This window comes from Labrus bergylta, chromosome 5, assembly GCF_963930695.1.
Source record: "Labrus bergylta chromosome 5, fLabBer1.1, whole genome shotgun sequence".
Taxonomy (NCBI): domain Eukaryota; kingdom Metazoa; phylum Chordata; class Actinopteri; order Labriformes; family Labridae; genus Labrus; species Labrus bergylta.
In genome coordinates this window covers 16,332,613-16,358,815 of record NC_089199.1, presented here as the reverse complement: position 1 = coordinate 16,358,815, position 26,203 = coordinate 16,332,613, and the positions used below count along the sequence as shown (strand labels likewise).

The 26,203-nt window shown below is 41.6% G+C and overlaps 3 protein-coding genes across 4 annotated transcripts; 1 reads left to right on the top strand and 2 right to left on the bottom strand.

Moving 5' to 3' along the window:
• Nucleotides 1-1,077: 1,077 nt before the first annotated feature.
• On the bottom strand, nt 1,078-4,873 carry gata1a (GATA binding protein 1a). Of its 2 annotated transcripts, none has more exons than XM_020633870.3 (6): nt 4,745-4,873; nt 3,125-3,339; nt 2,511-3,029; nt 2,092-2,237; nt 1,856-1,981; nt 1,078-1,753 (listed from the first exon to the last, which is right to left on the bottom strand). In XM_020633870.3, the coding sequence occupies exons 2-6, from the start codon at nt 3,336-3,338 to the stop codon at nt 1,472-1,474; spliced, it is 1,287 nt and encodes a 428-aa protein (XP_020489526.1). In that variant the 5' UTR covers nt 3,339; nt 4,745-4,873; the 3' UTR covers nt 1,078-1,471. The 2 variants fall into 2 exon arrangements, with proteins under 2 accessions (XP_020489526.1, XP_020489527.1); XM_020633871.3 differs by having other exon boundaries at nt 2,532-3,029.
• Nucleotides 4,874-8,885: 4,012 nt separating this feature from the next.
• si:dkey-13a21.4 (uncharacterized protein LOC494576 homolog) lies at nt 8,886-10,557 on the top strand. Its single transcript, XM_020633780.3, has 5 exons — nt 8,886-9,002; nt 9,322-9,448; nt 9,549-9,767; nt 9,885-10,010; nt 10,121-10,557. Exons 1-5 carry the CDS (start codon nt 8,950-8,952, stop codon nt 10,205-10,207), a joined length of 612 nt encoding a protein of 203 aa, XP_020489436.1. The 5' UTR covers nt 8,886-8,949; the 3' UTR covers nt 10,208-10,557.
• On the bottom strand, nt 10,069-24,744 carry hcfc1a (host cell factor C1a). Its single transcript, XM_020633779.3, has 28 exons — nt 24,589-24,744; nt 23,283-23,483; nt 22,586-22,734; nt 20,672-20,832; nt 20,350-20,558; nt 20,031-20,115; nt 19,807-19,913; nt 19,517-19,696; nt 19,172-19,408; nt 18,929-19,077; nt 18,672-18,839; nt 18,363-18,581; nt 17,900-18,004; nt 17,571-17,787; nt 17,143-17,279; nt 16,899-17,046; nt 16,538-16,758; nt 15,508-16,336; nt 15,119-15,270; nt 14,796-14,930; nt 14,500-14,707; nt 13,996-14,271; nt 13,799-13,905; nt 13,568-13,702; nt 13,280-13,465; nt 12,850-13,147; nt 12,659-12,722; nt 10,069-12,550 (listed from the first exon to the last, which is right to left on the bottom strand). Exons 2-28 carry the CDS (start codon nt 23,476-23,478, stop codon nt 12,511-12,513), a joined length of 5,118 nt encoding a protein of 1,705 aa, XP_020489435.2. The 5' UTR covers nt 23,479-23,483; nt 24,589-24,744; the 3' UTR covers nt 10,069-12,510.
• Nucleotides 24,745-26,203: the final 1,459 nt, after the last annotated feature.

Sequence of the window (26,203 nt, the reverse complement as noted above, 5' to 3'; positions counted from 1 at the left end):
ATTAAAGAGATCTTTTTTTTTTTCTTCATTAATAAGCTTCTCGTAACTCATCCAAGTAAACTGCAAAGTATTTAAACTTTTTCTTATAACCTACAACGCTCCCAATGATTAGGTCCAATCATTTATGAAAGAGCTCATGGTGTCCTATCAACCACCTGGAGTATTGCGCATACACATGGCAAGCTGTTTCTGGTACCTAAAGTTGTTGTGGTTAATAGTATGGGAGACAGAACTTTAAAGCACCAGGCCCCTCTCTTTGGAATCCAGTCTTAGGAGTAGGCTTAAAACTGTCCTTTCTATTAAAGTGTATACTTACGAAATAGGGGACTGGGACTGATCCAAGGCAAACCTGGGTCAGCCAAGACTGCCCGATAACTTTATACAAATAGCCTGTCTGTCTGATTGTTAGTCTCTATTGGTCTCTCCTGACACATCTAAACACAATGGATCTTCTGCTTTCTCACGTTTGTGTCTTTTGTCTTGTCAGCAACACAAAAAACATCCTCTGTTAAGAGCTGAGATGTCATGTAACATATGGTACTTGATCATCACTAAGCAAACTCTCTGTAGCCCTGACCTTTTGCATTCAAACATGAAGGAGGAAACTGTATGCATGAAATAATTTCCCCTTTATGAGCACACAGACATGCGTAACAACAGACATGAACTTATGTGCGTATGTGTGATTGCGTGTGTGTGTGCGTACGTGTGTGTGTGTGTGTGCGCGCGCGTATGTGCATGTGTGTGTACGTATGCATCTGTGTGTGTGTGTGCGTGTGTGTGCGCGTGTGTGCATTTAAATTTCAAGCTCAGTCTCTCAATATCTGCAAGTTCTAGTCTACATTTTAAGCCCCGGGTTAAGTGTTCCACTTGTGGTGAATGTTTGTCACTTCTGCAGAATGGAGAATTTGCATACACGTCAATGACACTGTCAGAGTAGAGTGCTGCCTGTACAAAGAGACTATTATACCTGAACAGGGGAGGACAATATCAGCCCTCAGGGGGCGTACCTGCGGTCAGTTCTCTGAGCTGAACGGATAAACTGAGAATTCAAATGACTTCAAACTCTCCACCAGAATAAGTCAAACATTTTTATTGTTTTCTTGATTGAGATTCAAAATGGTAACAATAACTTTTCAAATACAAAAGAGATCTGTGTAGCACAAAAACAAAGTATAATGTCACATTATGAATGATAGAAGAAAGATTGAGACTTGGATGGAAGTGAAATCAGATATTTGTTTGTATTTACAGCTGAGACCATTTTCTTTCTGACATCAAACAAGCACTTGATAAAAATCACATCTACAGATTTTGTGTTTCCCCTTAAACATAGTGATCATAAAAACAAAACATAATCACATTACTCAGTGCAAAAACACATATATACAACTTCACAAAAATAACTGTAAAGCGAGCAGGCATGCTGATACCCAAACATAAACAGCTTTCAGGGGCCTGTTTGGTTGATTCACACCAGTGTGGGTACCATGCCAGTGTTGAGGTGGTGTGTGTAGGTTAAAGAGGCGGAGGGATGTAGGGATGATGGTGCTGAGATGAGGTGAGGTGTGTGGCTGTAGGTGAGGAGAGTCCCGGGTCCGAGGGAAAAGGGGCCCCCATCCAGGGAAGGCGGCTGATTCATATCGGCGTACGTTTCAAACATGGCTGCCTTCTTGCTCTTCTTGTTCTTGTTGGACACTTTTCTATTACGTGTTTGAATGCCGTCCTTCTTCATGGTGAGGGGTCGGTTAACCTGAGAAAAGATATTACATAAGATCCTCTGGAATTTGGAGTAAAATGTTGTGTATGTGTAAACAAAAACAGCCAAAGTTGTGAGTTTTATGCACTGACTTACATTGTGTAGTTTAAAGTAGAGTCCACAAGCATTGCACACAGGTTCTCCATTGGCATTGCGTCTCCACAGTGTTGTTGTGCTTGTGTGACAGTTGGCACACAGTGTGCCCGCCCGCTTGCTGACAATCTGAAACAGAAAAAAATCATTAAGGTGTTTTATTTTGCGTTGACGAATGAGTTATTAAATGTCAAATATTTTAATAAATAAAAATATGTGTCCTTCACAGTGGGTCATACCAGTCTCTTCTTGGGTCGGATGAGAGGTCTGTTTTGGCCGTTCATTTTGTGGTACAGTCCACAGGCGTTACACAGGTAGTGGCCTGTACCATCCCGACGCCATAAAGGGGTGGCTGTGGCTCCACAATTAACACACTCTCTGGCCTCTGCTCAATTGAAAAGTTTCCCGTTGTCACAATCAATTTCTTACAAGTCTTATAAAGGCTTAGGCTATTAAATAATGAAAATGGGTAAAGTTAACAATAATGGAAAAATTCCAGTTGTACACATGTTCATTTGCTTCCTGAATCTTTAAATGTTTACTTAGTTTTTTTGTGGTAATTTGATGGTGTACTTTATTAGAACTGGGCAACTCATTTGAAGTTACTATCTTTATCTTTAAATGTTTGACTGATCTATCATATAATCAAATAAAATACCTGGGTAAATACAATCCCCACCTGGAGTGGATATCCTCATTTTATTGTGGAGCTTGGGGGAGTATGAAGGGCTGATCCATGCTCCAGGGCTGGAGTAGAGGGTGGCAGAGTTGTAATCTTGTGGACCTGTCATGTATGAACTGTAGGGGCTCAGCATGTGTGGGTGGACGTTGGACGAGGAGCTGTACACACTTCCACCAGCAGGAGTCAAATTCAAAAAACTGCTGCCGGCCCCCGATCCTCCTAGCGGGCTCAGGCGTTCAGCCTTCAGGGCCTCCTGGAGCCTGGGACTCTCTCTGTTTGGAGATGAGTATCCATCTCTGGGGGTTGTGAAGGAGGAGGTAACACAGGGGGTGTATAGAGAGGTTGGGGTGTGTGAGTGAAGCGTGGTCTTGGTGAGGGGGTTGCTGCTCCAGGTGGAGGATGGGGTATTGTACGGCGAGCTCAGCGAGTGGCTCCCTGAGCCATCAAGCAGCTGGAAGTTGCTGAGAAGGCTCGGCGAGCTGAACACCTGGCGAACTTTGGGAGAAGAGGAGAGAATAGATAAAGAAAAATGATTTGGAGGATGGATAAATTGATGGATTTGATGGGTGATAGCAGGTTTGTGCACTGACCTGAGCTGTGTCTATAGGTGGATGGTGCTCGGCTGTGGCTGGGGTTGGTAAAGAAGGAGGGCAGGCTGGCGTAGTCTGTGTCCTGGATGGAGAAGAAAGCCTCTCCATCTTCTCCTGGAGGCAGCAGGCCGGGCTCAGAGGAAAAAGTGGCCAGAGGATCTGAGGTGAGCAGGGATGAGGACACCCAATGGGACTGCTCGGATGAATCCTCCATGCTGAAAGAAAAAACCTCAACCTTGAACATGATCTTAGCAGAGGTGAAGAACAAGCTCTTTCAGAATGTATGTCTCTTCTTATCACTTTTCAAACACTGGAAGCTGACATCGTATTCTGTCATTTATTGTCTGGAAATATGTGCCGTAATTTACTGACAATGATTTACTGTAATTTATAAGCAGAAACCTTAACACCACACTCTTCACCTCAAAACTGGTGTCACTTAAACTTCTGAGGGGCAGGATCTCTAGACAGCATGGTTAAACTTCCTTTTCAAGGAAAAGGAAGTTTGTCAGTGGTTGAAAGTAAAATCTAAAAATAAACGGGTCTATAAATGCAGTGATGCAGCCATTGACCAAACGGTTACTAAGTGGCCCTTCTACAATTGGTGTGCCGGTTAGAAGAATGCAAAAGACATGACGCCCTGAAGGGTGGACAAACAGCACAACACCTCAACCACTACAAAAAGAAGTGAGTATAGTTTGCAGCCCCCCCCCACCCTGATTTTTTCAAACAAACAAATCTGAGTTATTACACAATTGTTAGTCATTTAGTTGAAAAGCCCCATCATGGAACTTGAAAAGGTCTGAAAAAATGCTCGAAAAAAGCCTAGAACCAGAAAAAGGCAGAAACTGTTACAGCAACATTATGAGAGCTGCAATAACAGCCAAGGCCGCCCTCGCTCCGTATCTTCATAGAGGAAAGAGAAGAGGAAAGAGAAGAGGCTGATAGTGTGTGATAAAGTCTGAGAAAATCTGATAGATGGCATTATTATAAGGCTAAATATATCCAGCTTCCCCAATACTACATGACCCTAATCTCATCTGATTAATAGAAATCTGTCAGAGTAGATGTGTGTGCATTTAAAAACAGAGAGTGAGGCGACATGACGTGGAGAGAAATAACAACAGATGGCATTAACCACGTTTAGATAGACTTAATCACTTTTAGCTGTTTTTCTGATGTCACATACTGTACATGCTTAATCTACTTAAGGTTGAATTATTTTTGTATGTGAAATATTAATGGTAAGGCGTGTATAACAGTTATTTATATTAAAACATAAACATAATTATAAAATTATGAGAAATATTATATGTCGTAATTTGGCCCCAGGTTACTCATAGGCACGAGCCGAATGAATTCACTTTATTTTTTACATGAATAAACCATCTTTACTTCGAATGAAAACTATTTATTACATTGTAAAATTATTTAATTGATTTAACAAGTCAAAATCACTTAAACAATAAATGGTCTGAGGTGATCTGAAAACCTAACAGCGAGAGATTCAAAAGCACTCAAATGCTTCCATAAACTGGATGTCGTTTTTTAAACCGTCTCGATGATTAACTGGCGTCTACATAAAGAGCAGCAGGAGAGAAAAGTCGAGCGGTCACCTACCTGACTGGATGTCACTGATGAGAGTTGCAATCCGAAGAACACAAGGTTTAATTTGTGTTACCAGGTAGGTGGCCAAGCTTGTGTGGTTACCTCGATAAAAGGCTGATGGCTACAAGAAGTACTTCTACAACTACCAGTGAAGTTTAGGGTGAAGAGACAGTCCGTGGGAGGGGTTGGGGACAACTTTTTCAAAGACACACCTCTAAAGTACAGAGAGAAAAAACAAGTATGAGGGCAGATGTAATATAATCACCACTTTGAATGTTGAATAATGTCTTACTTTGTCATTTTTTAACAGATTGCAGAAATATTGTGTGTCCTGTCAAAGGTTTTAGGCGACTGAAGTAAGTGGGAAAGGTGAAGGTGTCAGTTTTTAATCTTGGTTCCTCTTCTTCTGTGGCTTTGAGTGCTATTGATAACATGCTTTAAAATAAAGATTTCAACAGAGTAAGCACCACATATCAGCAGCAATATACAGTCATTAACCAACACTGGAGTAGTTTGATAGAGAGAATGACTGTGGACTGACTTTGTCATAGATACACACATTTACTATGAAGGACATCATAGAGCGCCTGTAGAGAGGGCAGAAAGCATGTCGGAGGAGTGCTTTTTGTCTGTTGATGAAATGTGCATACAGCCCCAGATAAGAGCTAAACTACATGGCAAAAGGGCGACAGACATTTGAACAAAGCAAATATAAAATGCAAAGACTCAATTTCTTTGTGGTCCAGCAAAGCTTAAGTGGAATACAGTAATGCAAATTGGGAAAGAAGCTGCAATCATGGGGGAGAGATATGGTCTGGACACGTCCTGGCTCTGCACAAGTCCGACACTGTGCCAGTCATTTGATAGTCAAAACAGCTCCCCAACTTTCCTCTCTCTTTGTTCATTTACAGTTTTCAGGGAAATCAGGGGAGAAAACAGTTGGGAAGAATTGAGGCCTTTCTATTTGCAACAATAGCCCCCCCTTTTTTGCCCCTTAAGAACCCGCAGCAGTTAGATTAAAATTATATCTGCATAAGGGAGTAAGGATAGATGCAAATAAATGCATTGTCCATATAAACCTGGTGGTTTTTTTTTTTTGCTTAGGTCACCTTTTTCCCTACATTTTTTGCTCTTTGCACATTTGCTTCTTAAGAGGATATTCTTGCCGTTAACAGAAAAAAGGTGGAAAAAAAACATTTCAGGTCAACAAGGTCAAAGTTCTACTGATGCCTTTTTCAGATGGTATCAACAAACAGAGCTGTAATCTTCTCTTCAGTAGAACCGTCTGACTGGAAATAGTCGGACAGTCCAGTAGGGAAGTAGTCAATGGAAAAATGTCTCACTGTGGGAATTATCTCCACACAACACAATTAATGATCTTCTAAAAAGGTTTGATGTTATAGTGTAATGATCATTTCCACATTAACTTATGTTTCAAATCCCTTGATGTTAGGAAAAGATACACAGTTACTTATCATGAAAGATGTGAATATTTGTTTATTTGCAACATTCACAAGAAAAACTTTTAAAATGACTTTTAATATGTGTTAAACTGTAATGACTTATAATAATAATAATAATAATAATAATAATAATAATAATGTTTCTAACACTTCCAAACAGAAAACAAACAAAAGTCATGTTTTATTTCTAAAAGCTCCATCCATGATTCATTAGCTTATTATTTCTTAAACCATACACTACTCTGTTTTGTCTGATTTATGAGAAATGTCATCTTGATCCCAAAAGTTACAATTTGAGAGTTGGATTAACATTATTTCATGTGTTTTCACCTCCATCGGATGGACACATTATTAAACGCTGCAGGACTTGTATTTATTCTTAATGCTGGTTGATAGAAGTGAGCTTATAGTTGAAACTGTTCTCTTAGAAGGCCTTGCAAAGTTTGAATCATAAAAGTATGCAATGATGTGTCAGACGGACTGGAGTCGTGTTCAGGCTGCAGCTTCATCCCAGTGCATGCTGGGTAGGCTTCAGTTTGCCATAATCATGTGAAAGATGAGAAGAAATGTTTGAAAAGATGGCTGGAGTTGCAATTTTATTGTGCTATCAAATAAAGTTCATCCCCTTTTTTTCACTTCCTTTCATGAAGACATTGTAACGGAAATGTAATGAGACTGTAATGGAAGAGAGCCTAACTGCCCTTTGAGAGCATCAGAGTGTGTGAATGAAAGTGATATTAGGAGTGAAAGAGGTCTGGGTGGCAGTGTGGACAGCTGGGCAGGGATGTGGCTGCTGCCGCTGTGAGAACGGGCTGCCTTGCTCTGATAAGAAGTTATCAAGATGAAAGGAGGAGGCCAGGAATTACAGGCCCATTGCTCACTGTCATTCAGCAGCACAGACGCACACACAGACCTAAAGGACATTGCAGCATGTCCGTGGTCGAGCCATGTTACCCATGAACCTGCAGGAGCAGTTAGAGCTGACACTGGTACATCTTGTTGGACAGTTGGGAGATGTCATGACCTTGTTGTAGCTGGTTGTCGAATGGTGTTGTGTATCACTCATGGACTTTGGGGACAGCTTTGTAATTCCCATGAAACCAGCTTCTGTGTAGGCGGTGGTCTTATCTCTACCACACAGCGCTGCAGCCACATACCCAGGAGAGCGCGCACTCTCTCTCTCTCTCTTAAATTCAAATTCTCTCTCTCTCTCTCTCTCTCGCTCTCTTTCTCTCTCTCACACACACAGACACCCACACATGCAGCCATACACTTTTGTGTATGTTCTTAATATTTCTCATGAGTTAATTGCATTTTGTCAACAAAGAATGACTTGTGTCGCCCACCTCTGATCTGCTTGTGATGTTGTGTGTATAAGTGTGTCTCTCAGCGTTGCCATGACTAATACAGTCAGGTAGATTAGAGGTCAAAGCTCGGCACTACAATTATGCTCACTTAGATACCATAATCTTTTTTTACTGCAGGTTTTATGTAATCTCAGAACGTCTGCTGCACTTCTGAAAGTCTCAGTAGGACATGAATGAAACAGTTACCACAGAGAATGTGACTGTATTTGCTCTGACCTCATTATCAACTGGTTTACAACTAACCGTTTTCATCTTTGTAATTCTCTATATATCTTATTGTGCTTTGTGATATTATCAATTTAATAAAAATACAAACTGAATCCTGGAAGAAAAATCAATAGCCTGAAGCATGTTCTGCCTCCTGGTGGGGAATAAAGGAACTATACAATGTCGTTTACATTACTAAACATGTGAACTGAATTTTGAGCAATAACACTTTTTTTTACATTTGAAACAAATAAGAGCAGACGACATCCATTTCATTTTATTATTAAATCACAGAGAACACCAAGAAAATATTCTTTAATATGATGTTTGAATTTGAAATGAAATCTTATTTGGTGCTCATGATGGATTAATAGGCTCTTTGTGGATAATATAACAATGAGTAAAGTGTTTTACCTGCTCTTTTGTAATATAATATAATAAAGAGTAAGGTCTGTACCTGCTTTTTGTAAAGTGCTTGGGATAACACTTGTTATGAATATAGGCGCTATACAAATAAAGATTGATTGATTGATTGATAAGAAAGTCTTTCACATGCTTTCATTTCTGCAAGCGCTTACTTCTAAGTATCTAGAGATACTTAACACTCTGAAGTTTCAAGATCTAGCCAACAGCACTGCATTGACTCTTTCCTTTGGCCTTTGGAGTCAGATGTCTATTTATATCTATAGCATATATTAGGCCATCAAAAGTGTTTTGTGTTTTCTCAACAACATAGCAATCTTGGTATAGTTGAAAGACAGGAGAAACATTCTTTAGCCTGTCATGTATAAATGTTTAAACACAGTAGCCTATGTCTAATGAATAACAAAACAAATATAAAAAGGATATAAGTCTATATTTTTTCTTTTAAAAAGTCAAAATAATAGGCTACATTATTTTAGAATTTTGAATGAATAAAAAGGGGGGCATATTGACTTGGATTAATGACTTTTCCCAACATTATGATTACATCCCAAATTTTCCCCGATTACTTTTTTCAAAGACAATAATGTACACATATGTCAGGAAAGAAGACAGTAGCACATGTGAATCAAATTTAAAATAAAAAATAAAAAATAATAACCCAGATTATTATCCCTTTGCTTTGACCTACAGCTGTGAACAACGAGCAGCACCTGAAGGCAGCAGCGGCTAAAACTCGCGGAGGAAACAGGTGAACATGAACGCTGGAAAGAGTCCAGTACTGAAAATAATCCTCATAGGAAACTCCGGGTAACTATCACAAGCTTGATTAAATCTGTTATTTGACCTGTTGTTATGTATTGATTTACTCTTTCGTCGACAGTTGTTTCACTTTCATTTAGGCTTATAGCCGATTTAAGACTGCGGTGTAAATCCTGGGGGATAGTTCCCAAAGTTTACAATTTGGGAGGATATTAAATGTTAACAGTGCATTTATAAAATGTTAGGCTAATTGTCTCTGGTAGGGTGTGTGTGTTGGGGGGGGGGGGGAAGAAGAGCTTTAAAAGTGATGTAACCCTATCTTGTGGTGTGTGTGTGTGTGTGTGTGTGTGTGCGCGTGTTTACACAGGGTGGGAAAATCCTCCTTCATGAACAGATATGTGACTCACCATTTCACCAATGCCTACCGGGCCACTATAGGGACAGACTTCTTCTCAAAAACAGTCAACATAGACGGGGACTTTGTCATCCTGCAGGTTGGCCAACAAGTTTGCACCCAAACACACACACACACACACACACACAAACTAATACAGGACAGGACATCTTCAGCGTGGCAGCATTGTGTCTTCTCAGATTTGGGACACAGCGGGTACAGAGAGGTTCCAGTCTCTGGGCACACCTTTGTACAGAGGAGCCCACTGCTGCATGCTGGTGTTTGATGTCACATCCAGAGATAGTTTCTCTGCACTGGAGGGGTGGAGGAATGAATTTCTGATCCAGGGCGAGCCTCAGGAGCCATCTGAATTCCCCTTTATTGTGCTGGGCAACAAGACTGACCTAAGCAACAGGGAGGTCAGTGAACGTGATGAAGTATAAAACAGTTGTAAAAAAGGATAAATGACATTAAACAGGTGAAACTGATGATCCTGTCATGTGTTAAAATGTTTTTCTATGCCACTCGCTCTTCAGGTGTCTCACAGGCTGGCCATGCAGTGGTGTGAGGACATAGGAGCTGAATACTTTGAAGGAAGTGCCAAACAGGATCTAGATGTGGAGAAGCCGTTCCTGAGAGCAGCTCAGAGAGGTTTGCAACAGGTGATTCAAATGTCTTTTTTTTTTTTTTTTTCAGTGACAATAAGAAAAACACAGGATCTATGTTTAACATGTTTATTTTTTGATGATAAAAGATACATTACTCCCTACAGTACAAAAAACACACATTGGAAAATACAGGACATTTCCAGATAACCTGCAAACAGCCGAGAGAAACTCGCAACACCTGTGAGTGCTAGGAGCAGCACTCGTCCCAGTGTGGGAGGGAAAGTTCAGAGAGACCCCGGCACTGACTGCTGATGATGACCTATCCAACAAGGGTGCAAAAATAGTGACCCAGCAAAGGTACTGTGGAAGGAAAGGACACAATTTTATACCACATGGAGAGAGGAACAAACTCATTAAATGTTTTTTTCTTTTTTGAGAACCTTCAGCTTATGGTCTAACTTAAGGCATCACTACTAAAATACACTGCTTTTGCATGCATGTCTAGTTTTGTTCAACAGACACACTGACACGCACAAAAATTATGAATGCATATGAAGAGAAAGTTATTTTCTAGAAAGGAATTGGGGGGGGGGGGGGGGGGGGGGGGGAACCACAAACAAAAACCAAGGTGCCGGCCAGAGAAAAGGTGGCAAGCGAAAACCTTGGCTCTGATCGTCCTGGCTGTTTCCATCACAACTGAATCTGCCCTAACAAAGTAGATTTACACTCATATCCAGTCAGAAACATCCTCCCTGTACACGGTTGTATTGTGATGAACCTAACATGGCTTCAGACTTTTACAGTGACTCAGCCTGACAGAATCAAATCAGAACAATCAGGGAGACTATATATATTTATATATATATATAACTGTTTCTTTTATAAGTAAAGACACAAAAGGCAATCGAGAAATGACCAACATGTAAAAATGGTTTCTCACAGGTAATTATATAAAAGGCCAAGATGTTTTTTTTGTTTGTTTTATTCTTGCTCTATGAACGAACTAATTTACAGGTGAGAACACTCCGGCCATGTGAGCTTTCTTCCCAAGATATCCCCATTCCAAAACATACGGGTTGACACGTCAAGTTAGCTTGCACACCATCTGTAGTCTGAAATACAGAGCCGTGGAAGGACAAAAATTAAAAATTTATTAAATGGATTCACAAACATCAATAGGATAGGAAAAGTATGCCTACTAATATAATTCCCCCATCTAAAAATTAAACAAGAGGTGCGAGACCACATTCATGAGCATAAAAAGTGTAGGACAGCTGATGGGGATATTAAGGGGAGGGCATGAACAGATCTGATGGTGTTTTTTTCTTCATACCCTGTGAAATTTCAGATTTGGCAAACAAAGCAACACAAGCACTGAGTAGTAAACAAAGTAAAAACTCTCCTCTCCCTGGGTCCACTTCAAAGTTCCCTTCAGTCCTATCACCTCTGCGGTTCTACTTGGAACAAATACAAAACTCTTTCTCTCTTTCATTACCATCTGTTAACATCAAGAACATACAACCAACTGAACGAAGATTTTTAAAAATATAGTGGCAACCTCAACAAAGCCACCCATCTTCCCACAAACACAAACTATGGGGATGAACAACAGTTTAAAAAAAAAAAAAAAAGTGATGTTTTTTTCTTCTTTAAAATGCACTCAACATACACATACACACAGGAGGAAAAGAAAAGCTTAAAAATACAAAAATAAACTACACAAAAGATCTTCTGTGTCATTGCTTGCTATTTTTTGGGGAGGATTTTTCACGTTGTGTGCTGCAAGTCTCAGTCCCATCAAAGTCTGTCGTTCCTTCTCTATGAACCTCTTCCTTTGTCATTCTTTGTTGTCCATTCTGAAGTGTCGGCCACCAGTCCTCATCTTGGGGTTAAAAAGCGCACAGTGATGACATTACCAGTTGACTGGAGTCCAGTACGGGGACTATAGACTTGGTTGTTGATGAAGCAAATTTGTTTTCAGCAAAAAAGGAGAAAAATGATGTCCTCTTTCATAGAGGACAAGTGCTTTATTTGATTCCGATTCTTCCTCTCATCTAAACTCCTGCCTCCACAGCCTTTTTCATCTCTGAACATCATTTCATGTAGTCTCTCTCTACATACCCCCAGGATTCACAAAACAAAAAGACAAAAAATATATATATAACATTGCGCTCAGGCTGGCTGCCAGTTTGTGAAAGATGTAAATGCTTTTCTATACTGCTCAACTACCGAAACAAGCCAAAGTAGAGGTTAAATGATAGAGGGGGGGTGTGACTGAAAAAAGGTAATGTGCTTCTAAATTTGTGTTGCTCTAAAAATAGTACGACCAACAGAACAAGGAGGAAGGAGGGTTTTTATCTACAGAAACATCTCAGATTGACTTTCATCTCAGCATCATTCAGTTGATCTGCCTCCACTGCTGTCCTGATCTGAGACTTGAGGGGTGGAGGATGAGAGGACGATGAGGATGAGGAGGGGTGAAGGTCAGTCTTCCTGATAAAAGGACAGCAAGTGAAAAAAAGGACAAAAGACTGGGAGGGATCTCTGGGCAACCTCACTGATCCGTCCTTGCTTTCTTTGGACCAGTAGCCTTGCTGTAAGAGCAAATATGAAAGCAGAATGAGTTATGCATGTTAAACTTTTCAGTGCAATGTTGACGTCTATCCTGTGTGCAAAAGATGAAACATGAACAGCGCACTTACGTGTCAGGAGAGGTGCCTGGTCTTTTCGGGGCTGGTTTTGCCGATGCAGCATCTTTGCCGGATTCTACAAACCAGAAAAATCGGTTCAAATGTATCCCTCACTCCAGTACTTTCTTTATTTTTTATTTAAAGCACCAACTGTTAATACATATTTATGAATTAAATATTAGTTTGTCCATCCATGCCCTCACCTTGCAACCATCGAACTTGGGTGGCAGGGCCATAACCCTTCTCATTGCGAGCGGCAATACGGAAGATGATGGCTGGCTTGGTAGTGTAGTCGATGTGGGCATTGGAGAGGCTTGATGACTGCACCAAGCATGATGGGTTGGGCCCACAGTACACGCGCATGAAGGCTAGCTGTGCCGGAGTTGAGGCCTTGGCTTCAGCTGTCTGGCTGCTCTGGATGGCCAAGTACACCGAGTATTCGATGATCTTTCCTGACGTCACCGAGGGTGGCTCCCAGGTCAGGTGTGCACCATCTGGGCTCTGTAGAGAACCAGTGAACAACAAACACTCAATGTCTGATGGCATGGCTTTTAAACAAAGCTGCTTTTATTTTCCTGCTCAAACAGATATTTGTCATGTGCCATGAGGGGAAGTGCTCCACTGGTGTGTTACCTTGCTGATTTTGATAGCGCAGGGTGCCCCTGGGAAGCCCGGTAGGCAAGTCTTGAAAGCAGATATCTCTGAGAAAGATCCACGGCCACAAGCATTGATTCCAGCAACACGAAACTTGTAAGCAGTTCCAGGCTGCAGCTCCATTTTCTTCATCTGGCTGTAGTCTGGCATGATGCCAGAGTCATCCTTCAAAAATAAATAAATAAATAAACATACAGAAATAAGAAATGCACTGGCAACACCAAAAAGCAGTCATGGTTTGGCTTACATGTCTCCTGAGACACTTACATCTCCATGCGAATCATCTCCTGGCACATAAAAGTGGGTAACAACCATATTTGTCACTTTCACAATTCCAACATCAAACCACTGGTTCTCTTTCTTTATAACAGGCTTCACTGGAGTTGGCTGAGGACTCGGCTTCTGTAAAATAAAGAAAGAAAATAACAATTAAGTCCAAGTTATTCTCCTTTCATCTTGCTGGGCCAGCATGTTATCAGAATTACTAAAGTGACTCACCTCTCCCTCGATGCCATTGGCAACCTCTGCTAAAGCAGCTGCTGCTTGCAGCTTGGCTGGACTTGCCACCGATACAGACGGCGCAAATGTGCTCGATGGAGCAAGCGCTATGGTGTAAAACACAAAGTTCATAAGGTTCAAACTACTGTACAGAAACATGAAAAGAAACTCTCAAACAAACTTCTTTAGAGTCTTACTTTCAGCAGTGGTCCGTGGCAGCAGTGATGCCACAGCACTGGTCACTGCGGCAGCCATCTCATTGTGTCCATTACTTTCGACAGAGGGGTCATTGAGGCTGTCAGCAGGGGCAAGGCCTTCAGTGGGCATGCTGGCGTCCACGCTAGCCTGCTGCGCAGCAGCCTGAGCCTCCTGTAGCTGTTGCTGCTGCTGGACCAGTGCTGCTAGCTCCTGCTGGGTCAGCATGATGGGGATGCTGGTGGGTTGCTGGCTCTCTCCAGTGTTACCGCTTTCATCTATTAACGAAACAAAAAAAGTAATCAAGAAATGATACTAGTGCAACCATGAAGAAAAAAAACTGTTAAACAATTGTGGAGTTTGGAATAGTCGGAGAATGCAATTGTTTCCATTTTTCTTCCTCACTTAACGCATCAGCCTTCAACATACATTGAACATTACTGTTGAAATCCAAGTGACAAGAAAACAAGCGACAAATCTGACTTAAAAACAACAACTGGACTCACTCATTACGGCTTGCTGAGCTGCCTGGAGGACAGCCTGGATAGCAAGAGCCTGGGCTTCTTCAGTGGCTGCTGCCTGAGCAGCGGCTTCTGCTGCTGCAGTCACGGCCAGCTCCTCGTCTGAAAGACCAGTCACCATAAGTGTGGCTCCCTGACCCTCAGACATCAGCTCTGAGGGCAGATTCAAAGCTGTTCCAGTGGCTGCTTCTCCCTAAGAGAAAACACATTATAGGTCACACATACATCCAACATATCTTTGATCAGATGGACTTGGAATTGAAAAAATATATTGTAAATACCTGTGCTTGTGTCTCCATGGCAGTAGCTCCCTCCTCTGCAGTTGCAGCTTCTGCTGATGCTGTCTCATCAGTTTGCATTGGTTCCTCTGTAGAGCTTGCAGCAGTGCTCACCCCCTCTGTGATTGATGATATTGACTACAAAAAAGAAAGAAGAAGATAAAAATTTACAGAAATAAACATGTGGTACTATGCTTTATAGCAAGAAGGCAGGGAAACATTGTTTCTCACAAGTAATTCAATATGAATCAGACATGCAGTCAGAGATATCTGCTGTAGTAACAACTGCTCTGAAGAGGTAGTTATGTTCTTTAGTGAGCACTTACAGGTACAGAGGGTCCAGGAGCTGGTGTCGACTGAGTGACAGTAGTGATTGCCCTGCCCTGGGCGGTGGTAGCTGGGCCAGTTGCCGCCGCGGTGGTGGAGGCTGCCTCTGTGCTGCTGGGACCTTCTGCTCCTTCTTCTGTCTGCTGGGTGGCTAATAGATACAAAAGTACAATTTGACAACTCAATACCAATACATTCATTCTTGTAATAAAATGACAACTCGTTGCCACACGAACACCTTTGGATTTTTCACATTTGTGTTACATGAACAAGAACAACTTGTGAGATCCTAGGCATAGGCCTCATGAAAAAATATTAATTTAATGAATCTGGACGTAGAAAACAATTTCCACTGGTATACTGACAGATACAGTATATGTGAGTTTACCTGTGCCTTCGCCTGTCTCCATAGTGCAGGTGGCAGTGGTGGCTGTGTTGGTGGTCCCAGTCTCGTGGGTTTCACAGGGCGGGTTGGAGCAAACCCTTTGGACCGTGCCTGTTGCTGTGCTGGTCTGCTCGCTACCTCCCATGCTGGAGGTGGCTGTAGATGGGGTGTTGGTGGTCCCAGTCTCATGTGTTTCACAGGGTGGATTTGAGCAAACCCTATGAGCTGTGCCTGTTTGGCCTGCACTCATGTTTGATGAAGACTGGGTGGCTGTGTTGGTTGTCCCCGTCACATGGGTCTCACAGGGTGGGTTGGAGCACACCTTTTGGGCTGCTCCCATGTTAGACGAGGCTGTAGTAGCTGTGTTAGTTGTCCCAGTTTCGTGGGTCTCGCATGGTGGGTTGGAGCACATACGCGGAGTGGACATGTTCGAAGATGCAGTTGTGGCTGTGTTGGTTGTTCCAGTCTCATGGGTCTCACAGGGGGGGTTCGAGCACACCTGTCCTGCCTTCATTGTTGCAGAGGAGGTGGTGGCTGTGTTGGTTGTTCCAGTCTCATGGGTTTCGCAGGGCGGATTGGAACAGACCTTTCCTGCTCCAATGGTGGCAGAGGAGGTGGTGGCCGTGTTGGTGGTTCCAGTCTCGTGGGTCTCGCAGGGTGGGTTTGAGCAGACCAAGGTGACGGTCCCAGAGCCCTCTCCAGCTGCTCCAGCCTCAGCAGAGCTGGGCTGCTCCGAGGTTGGTGAAGCAAGGATCGACACTGGTAGATCCTGCACGGGTTGAGCTTCTACACCACTGGGGGTTGTGATTAGAGTCACCTGGGTGGGCTGGTTCTGACCACAGGAGATTAAAGAAATGCAAGTTATTCTTTTTACACATTTTCACGTTCACACCAGTAGCTTAGTTACATATATATTTATCAGCACCATAACCCAATCAACGAGTCAAAGCGTACGACACAGACTGCTTTAAGGGTTTGATGCCCTAATGAGAGAAATTCAAATGTATAACGATTAGCTGGGAGACAGTCTTACCTGAACTGTGATTGTAGAGGAGGGCAGTGATGAGGCAGAGGTCAAACTTGTCTGAGCAGCTGACACAGTTATGGAAGATGGGCTGATCACCTGACTGGACAGGGTAGAAATTGTACCCAGTGTGGTGATGGGGGTAACCAAAGAAGCGTTGGAACTGTCCACTGCGCCTCCTGCCAAGCTAGAAGAGACTGTACCAGTAACTGTTCCAAGAGTGGTGACACCTAGACAGACGATCAGTGGCATACAAAAAAAAAAAAAAGAGAAAGAACCACAAATTACATTTCAGAAAACGACAAACGACAGAAAACGTCGCTCAAAGAAAACCTTCTTTAAAAAAATTCATGATAACAGTTATTCTTACCAGTAGTCCCCTTGACAACTAGAGTGGTGACAGTTGGCTTAACTGCAGACACTGTCACCGGTGTAACAAGTCGAACACCACCCACTGTGCCCATGGGCACTGTGCGCAAAATAGTACCAGGTTGCCCAGGCGCACCTTTCAAAACCACCTATTGAAACACATTGTAGGGATGATGTCATTAGGTAAAACACAAATGGCAACACTTGATGATGTATACAAAGACAGACATATAGAGTCAGTGTACCTGTGTGAGTCCCTGCTGGCCGGCTGCAGTGGCAAGTTTGGGCACTGCGGTGATGATTTTACCAGGAGTTCCAGTGGTCATCACCTTTGTGGTAAGGATCGTGATTGGTGTTTTCATGCCCGTGCTGCTCGTCACACCTGCAAGGCCAAAACATGTATAACTGAAACCAATTACCTTCTAACTATGTCAAATGAAGACGCACTATTCAAACACGAGACTGTGTTCAATTTATACTTCTTCGCATTGTTTTATTTACAACCTCTACTAAATGATAACTACTCTGTCATAGCATGCCATTAATATTTATTTAGAGATTTCTTTTTAACCCCGTAAGAAAATATGGACGACACATTTTTTGTAGTTCTAATCACAGTAATTAATGTGCAACCTGTTGTGATAAATAGTTATGACAATGAGTGATTTAACACCTGTAGCTCCAGACTGGCTCATGATGGCTGACATGGGGATAGTCTTAATGATGGTGGTGCCCTGCTTTGTGGTGGAAGGAGAGACACCGCTGATGTTGAGGATAGTGGGCTTATTTCCTGTTCCTCCTGCCTGGGAAGTTGTAATTATGGTTGTTGGCTTGCCATCTGCAGAGGTCACCAGCTTCAGTATGGTGCCAGCTGGTAAAGGACCCTTTGTCTGAAAGAAGAGCACAGATTATGCAAACCATAAGACAGACAGACATGGTGCCTGTCTCAGGAGTTATAAGCTACTTCCTGTTTTTTTTCCTGCACTCATGATGATAGCTGACCTGTATGAGCTGTGTGAGAGGGTTAGTTGAAGCCTGGCCTGTGTGCGCTGATGTTTGCACTGGCTTGGTTTGCACCACAGACATCATCTTGCCAAGGTTGGAGATCTGCCGACAAAGGAGAGAGACTCAAATCCATGAGTCACCAGAAAACACTGGATGGCACAGGGAGTTCAGTGGGAGGATGGACCACCAAACTGTTAGCACTATGAAACACTCTGGCCGTAACTGACTGATTGTCATATCTAGCAGTCACTATAGGCCAACCTTAACTTCCTCCACAACTGGCTTAGTACACGTTTTCCTCATCATGTGACAAGAATTAAAAATTAAATGCAAACACACTGTGTAAAAACCCCAAATTGCAGATCCCCAAATTAAATGCATGCATGTGAAAGCACCAAAGGGTGTGTTTAGAAGTTCAAACGCTTCAGTATAACATAGTGCAAAAGTACTATTTTCTTACCAATGTGCCACCGCTGCCCATAGAGAGGGGACTCTTAACAAGGGTGATGGTCTTCGTGACCCCTCCAACCACTGTGGTTACCACTTGGGCTTGCTGGGCCACTGTGACTGCCCCAGACTTGTGGACAGTAATGATGGGTCTTGTGGTGGGAGAGGAGCCAGTTGCTGTGCCCACCTGAGCTGCAGCAGTTTTGAGCATCCGTGTGGCTGGGTTACTGACCTATAAGAAGAGCATTATTTTAACCACATACCTATGAAAGATGAAATGCACACAATATTAGAATTGACTATGTTCAATTAAAATCTGTACCATGACTGGAGAAGCAACTTTCACTGTGGCTGTGCCCGGAGACATCGCTACGGTCTTAAGAATGGTAGCACCTGCAGGAACATTGAGGAGAGTGCCTGCAGAGGAAGGCGGTATCTTCTGTGTCGCTGCTGCAGCTGCAGCAAGAGCTGCCATGCCACTCATCTGAGGCTGAAAACAGAAAAAGTAACCAATTGCTTAACTTGTTTGCTTATTCAACTGTAATATATACTTCAATAAATTAGTGAAATTGTTCATACTGATCCTTGTGTGGTCTGGGCAGGCACTACCATTCGTACACCTGGAGGAAGGGATGTCACAGTGACAGGGGATTTCCCAGGCTGGCTGGGGCGGACTGTGACAAGAGATGTGCCTGTGGCAGACTGTTGTGCTGCAACCTTCAAAACAGCTGCAAGATAAAGGGAACAATGATAACGCTTGCAGTGAGAACTACCACACAATGGAGGAGTCAGAAAGGGGGAGAGAGGCCATTTTTATAGTACCTGTCTGTGGTAGGCTTTGAGCAGAAGGTGCTGCAGCAGCTGGTGCCGGGCTCTTAGGAGAGTTCAAAGGCTGCGAGGGCGCTGCACTCATGGCTGGTGAGGCTGGAGTTGCAGGGATATCATATTTCTGTAGCTGCAATAAGTAGGTGTCAGCAGTTGAGACGGCACCCCAGCTCACCTCCAGAGAATTTGTGTTGGCACGGACTAACTGCACCCTGGCAGGGGCATGCGGCCGCTCTGTGGAGGTGGAGAACAAGATATTACACATAATGATACTGCAGTCGACGACCTGAGCCACCAATGCCACGCTTATGTGTGAATCAAATCCTTTTAAAGTACACCAACCTGTTTCAAGGTACCAGAGGTCTTTACAACAGACTTGGTTGTTCCAAGCTTTACGATATCCGTCACGACCGCTCCAAACATAAAGTCTGGAATTAATGGCCACAGCACAGTGACCTGCACGGGCCCTAGGGATGTTATCTTCAAGAGTATCCATTAACACTGTCTCCCAACACATCGAGTCTACATAAAAACACATGGCAAAAAAATTAACTCCAGTGAAGCACATTATACTTTATCGTTGCCAGAAGAGAAATTTTAACAACTATTCAGTACATATCAGTTATACAAACCAAGGTTTAGACATGCAAGAGTGTTTGTGCACTTCCACTCCTTCTCGTGTGTTGCTACTTTGACATCGTCCATCACCAAAGGAACCCATCCTCCAAAAACATACATCCTGCAGATTGAGACATTGAAATAATAAAAGAGATGCATCTACCAGGAAAGTCTAACATGATCAAAAAAAAAAAAAAAGGTGTATTGTGTTGTTGCTTAAGTGCAACTGTGGTCTCACTTGTTTGTGATGGTGGTGGCAGAATGAAGACTTCTGGGGAGCGGTGCTGTCCCATTTACTGATGGTTTGTTCCATGTCAGGGTATCTAAAGATCACGAGCAGTTGTAAATGTTATACAAGAGCCACACAATGTTTTCTGACATGTCACCAGAATACTTAACCACATACAAGACAAATTTAAACAGACCATTGTCAAAAGATTAGTTTTAATCCTCCCTGTAGAATTACATGTTTTCAATTGACTAAGAACAGCAGCACTTTCTAAGAGAAGCAACATTAGGGCATTATATTGGAACTTTTTACACTTTTTGAAACTTACCAATATCGAGGGTCCACAGATCTCCAAGACGGCAACCACTCATCCCTCCATAGATAATCAGGCGAGATTTCCTGCTCGTCTTTTCTGTGTATACCACAGCCGTGTGGCTCTCACGGGGAGGAGGCAAAACTCCATATGTGATCGGAATATCCCATCCAACCACGCTGGAACCAGCACGCAGCTCGAGTGTGTAGAGATCATTTAGGTATCTGTGAATGAAGAGTACAGACATATTTCACACTCATGTTTTTGCTGTAGTTAAATCTATAGCACTGGTGCGTCTGTAAGCCCTGCTATTGCCTGCTGATAAAAATATTGATACCTGGGAATGTTGTTTTTTGGGTCCTCGCTGTCATTGGCGAGTCCACCAAATAGGTAGCATTTGTTGCCAACCAGGGAAAAACTGTGGCCAAGACGAGGACAAGGAGGGGGACCATTCTTGGGGTTTTTTGCCTTCAGCTTTTTCCATTCCCATCTGCTAGCCTAAAACAAACAATGTTCAACAACATATTATTCAGTGATGAGGTCGTAGGAGAAGCAGAATAACAGATCAGACTAAAGATTGGCAACACATTAAACTTAGCTATTGTGCTAATTCCTGGATATTTACATTGACCCGTATTGCTGATAAGTTGATTAATACTCGCCGTCCATCAATAAATTCAGTTATTACATGATTCAAAGATCCCGTTTAAGCTCTATCTGGATCCTAGTCCAAAGTAACTTAAGCGATATGCAAGTTATAAACACATATGTAACCCATACTCCTGAACCCAGCGATGCAAATAATGATGAAAATAATGTGGCATGAACCGATGTCTGTGGCCACTATTTATCTGTTGTGTCGTTTCAATTAATTTATGCCAAACTAGTTTATGCAACTGCTGTTTCAGAGGAGATGTTTTTTTATTGGGCAGAGGACAAACTGTTGAGTCAAACATGAGAGAAGAAGTTGGCAGGGTGGGATTCTGACACCAAAAGAAGTAATTCAAAAAAAAGAACATCAGTATAGGCCTCGAGTTTCACAATCGCTGCATCTCTACACACTCCTATATTTCCTATATTACATTTGTCATTGATTCATATTTATGTAATTTGTATTTATTCCATTCCAAGTGAACAGAATATCTATTAGGATTTAAAGTTCTTACTTTACACCAGAACGAGAAATTGAACATATTTAACTATAACTTCATTCATGGTGGAGAGAGTGAAACTTTTGCATGTTGGAGAATATTGCCATGTTTTTTACCCCTCCCAATTTATCAGACCAGAATAACTTCTGTTGTTTCATATCATAAACTCATTGCTTATGTATGAGTTAAAATAAGGAACGCCTATTAAGACACTTTCTGGTACTTGTAACTCTGGGCTTTTTTATTTGTGCCGTAAAAACTTCCCTGTCTGCCCAATGCTTGAATAAGCTGTAAATACAATCATACGAAATAAACATCCAGTGTTTGGCACACATAGACGATATCTGGACGGGACATTCGGGTATGTGTTTGGCCATCCACATATATTTCCTGACTCTTTTTTTTGGTTTATCCATTAAACACCACATGCACAAGAGAGAGAGAGAGAGAGAGAGAGAGAGAGAGAGAGAGAGAGAGCTGCACGTGTGTGTGAGAGCTATGCAACCTTTGTGGTGCTACGTCTCATTTTAAAACGCCACCTTCACATGCTGTTTAAATATTTCTCCGCAGCTCGATGTTTGTCGTGATGCGCAGGTAATGTGCTTGAGCGTCTCTCTACCCTGCTGGTGAATATTGTCAAATCACACATTATACAAAGCTACAGAATGAGGCGAGACGGGACCCGCCCCCTGTGTGTGTGTGGGTTCATGTGTGTGTGTGCGAGTGTTTGTGTGTGGCGACAAGAGAAGGGAAGTAAAATGAGCAGATTAAGACGTTTACAAACTATGTTATAAATTAATCACAATTAATACATATATTAAAAACCATCCAACCAACTATAGTGTGATTCTGTGGGACACTGCAATACTCATATGAATTACCATTAATATGAAAAATATTTTTAGAACGTTATCTAAAATAATATTACTTAATAAGATAAGTTAAACCTTAAGGGGGGGAAATGTAGTTGTTACAGCAAAGGAGAAAAAAAATGGAAAAATAGTAAAAAGTTAAAAACAAACATATTTACAGAACTGAAAAATTGTAAAACTGAAAGAAAAAAAAAACAGATTGAGTTTGTCTTTCTATAGCTTAGTTACCTGTAGCTCATAGAGATCGTTGCTGTATTTTCCATACTCAACCATTCCACCAAACACCAGCAACCTTGTGCCATCACAAACAAACCCATACGCAGCACAACCAGGAGGAATATCACCTCGGACTGCTGGGATAAACCACTGGTTTGTTGCTAGGAAAAGAAAAGAAAAAAAGAATAAAAATAAATAAATAAAAGGCAATGAGATAGAATCTTTGACATAAAAAAAAATAAAAGACTTTAACATAGCTGTTAATCTATTAAGCAGCAACTATCATTTTCATATGGGAAGATTCAGCAAAGGGTATTTAAAGATATGGATATAAATAACACATTCGCCAAAACTTTCCCTTTCTTATTTGTCTGTATACAAGAAACTGTGGCAAACATTACTCCTAAACCAACTAGCATCATCCATTTTATTTTAGCCCGCCTTTTTCATATGCAATAAAACTCTTCCTCCAGCAGATGGAGACCAATCCCTTCAGACACGGGACTGCTCGGTCTGTCGAGGCCTTAACGATAGATAATTCAGTACATCACGAATCCATCTTTACAATTTAATTATCATAACTTTGAGGCAATGACTCCATCTTTAACTGCGTGGCATTTTATTCCAGTAGGTCATGTAAATATTTATTAATTTAACTTTTAATGCACGTAAAGAAATGTCACACAAGTAAATACAAAGTTAATCTTACCAGTGTTGTATACGTGCAATTCGTCCACAATCCCTTCGTTTCCACCGCCGAACACAACCATGAGTTCCTTTATGGCCACAGCTCTGTGTCCATGTCTGGGCCGGGGAACCGGACCGGACCATCCGAGGACCCGCTTCCACCGGGGCTGCAGAACCGACACTGTGGTCCCAGACACCGCGGAGCCAGGGGCAGACATGACTTCTATCAAAACCAAAAATGAATGAGTCTGTTGACACTTAAACAAATCATAAACATGTCTTAAAACACACGGGGCATCGGATCACGTCCCGTAGTTAACTTGTCCCACTGTGTTTATGGACGTAGCCGCTACAAAGCTTCATAGTAACCATTACCTTACATGAGAGTCTTTTGAGCCGGACTCAAAGTCATTTACATGCATTTGAGTTGAAGTTGTGCATTGAATGTTTTAAATCAATCCAACACCCAAACTATGTTGTGTATAGTTGTGTCCAACCATTGAATTCAGTTCATGGAAGCAGCCATCTTGTAACCAAACAAACCCCCGCTAACGCTGCTGCCAGTCTGAAAAATGGCGGAAGCGAATGAAATTGAAATATACATGGTCGCTACCACACAACACCGACTAAGAGAGGATGTAAAATGAGATACTATTTCAAAATCGAATAGAGGATCAACTAAGTAAACCAATAAGCTGATTCAACAAAGAGTTAATCCACGGTTAAATGCGTTAGCAAGAGTCGGCTATTTTCATGCTTCTCTGGGAGTCGCCATATTGTAGCTAGCAACTTAGCATTCTTTGCAGCCGCTCTATCGCACTTCACAACATTGAGGGGGAAATAGTGAGCTTCTTCAGTGGACGCAGCACAATCAAAACCCACATCTGTTTAGCCACATCGAATATACAATTGAAATAACAAAAAAAAAAAACGAGGTAAACCCGGAGCGTGAAATGAATTATGCCCTAAGCTAGACCTCGTTAGCACTGGTGGCTAGTAGTTAAACCTATTCTGGTCAGGCTAACAGAGTTAGCTTCTGTTACAAGATAGACCAAGTTTACTATTAGATGCACTGTTACTTCGTATTATTTTCACATGCATATGTTACCTGATACTAATACAGTTGCAATAGCAATCTTAAAACGCAACCAAACTCAAGTTAACTGCACATATAGTGTGTTATTATGTTTCATGCCGTCTCTGGAAGCAGCCATCTTTTCGACGATCGGCCTACTTCTACAGCTCCCACAAGAAAAATGGCCGTACGGAGTGCCACAACAAAACACAACAAACCTCAAAAGGCGGGCCTATTTCAAAATTCTGCTTACCTATTTCGATGCAGTAGTTGCAAAAGCACTTGTTAGAGGGCTTATCTTATGATAATAATCCAAATTCATTCGATTTGCGAAGAAGTATTTCCTCTCATGCCTGCCTGGAAGCTGCCATCTTCTTGACAACCAGAGGCGGAGGAAAATGGAAGAGAGCTGGCGTCACCCAAAGTAAACATGGCGACAAAGACCCGCTCACTTCGCGTTTCACACAGAAACGCAGAAACTATTTCCGTTATTTTTTATTATGAATAGGTGAGGAGTTCCTTGTTTATTAAAGTGCCTCAAAGAACACGTGAAACCTACACCAAATAAACATTTAGCAAGTTTCACGGAATAACAACAAGTTGTGTTATTTCACTAGGCTTATTGTCCCTTACTAAAGATGGCGACATCCGTGCCGGAACCCCTTCTATATTAATATATATGATGATGCAGCTTTAATTCATTCCATAACCTATTAAGATATGGCCATACGTGCTTGTTAATAGTGTTTAAGCACAAATGTACAGATTAAGTGGTTAAATATATATTTTTTAAAGATGACACGCCCACATTTACCATGAGCGCGCTCACTGAAACAGTTTCTTCATACTGTAATACCTTCCACATCGATGAAACCCCCTGATTTATTCCCCTAAAATCAGACTTGGGCTACTTATGTCCTGTTTTTTGGTTTGTTTGTTTTTTAACCGAAAATCAGTTTTCTGATACGTTTAAATTATAAAATATAAATGACATTTCAATCTAAATTTATTTTCTGAAATATCAATGTTTTGGCAGGTCTGAGTGTAGCCTGATGCCGAATTGAAATGGATGTCTCTCACTTTAAGAAGTGCTTTTTACTTTATACAGATCTCTTATGAGGATGCTGTTATTTTGCAAACATACCTTAGCCAACATTTGACATGAAGACTTTCTTTCAGATGTTAAACTAAACCTTGTAACCCCAATAGATTAGGCCTATATGTGTACAAGTCATCCTGGAAACTTGACTCATGTGGTTTGTGATGATTTTACATTGAACAAAGCACTAGGCCTAAATGCTAATATATCACATCAAGTAGGAGGCCATGGACTTCATTAAGAGCAAAAAGGGCTATGATATGTAATAAAGCTCTTGTTTAATAATGTATGTGAGTCAATAAAAATAAAAATAAATCCATCTATAGCGGATATTAAGAATATTCACACAGTATACTGCACAATGTGTCATACCGTCACTGGACCTTGAATACTGCACCTTTTGTACATTTTGTGTTTTTATATTTGTTACACTCATTATATTAATAGCTTCTGATATTTTATTTTATTTAAGTTTTTGCTATTTTTGCCTTATTTCTTTTGTCAACTGTTTCGCACCAACACACCGAGTCAAATTCATTGTGTGTGCAAATATAGGCTACTTGGCAATAAAAACCGATTCTGATTCTATATCTGATACTTTTTTCCCCTCGAACAGTGAGTCCAGTTGTCCTTTTCTGCAATACAGTTTTTGTCCATTAGATGTCAGACTTTTATTGTTTTTCTTTTTTTTTATATTGTTTGTGGCCTGAAAGTTCAGTACAACAGGGAGACAAATGGGGATTTTTGTTTCCATCATGTACACATTCGT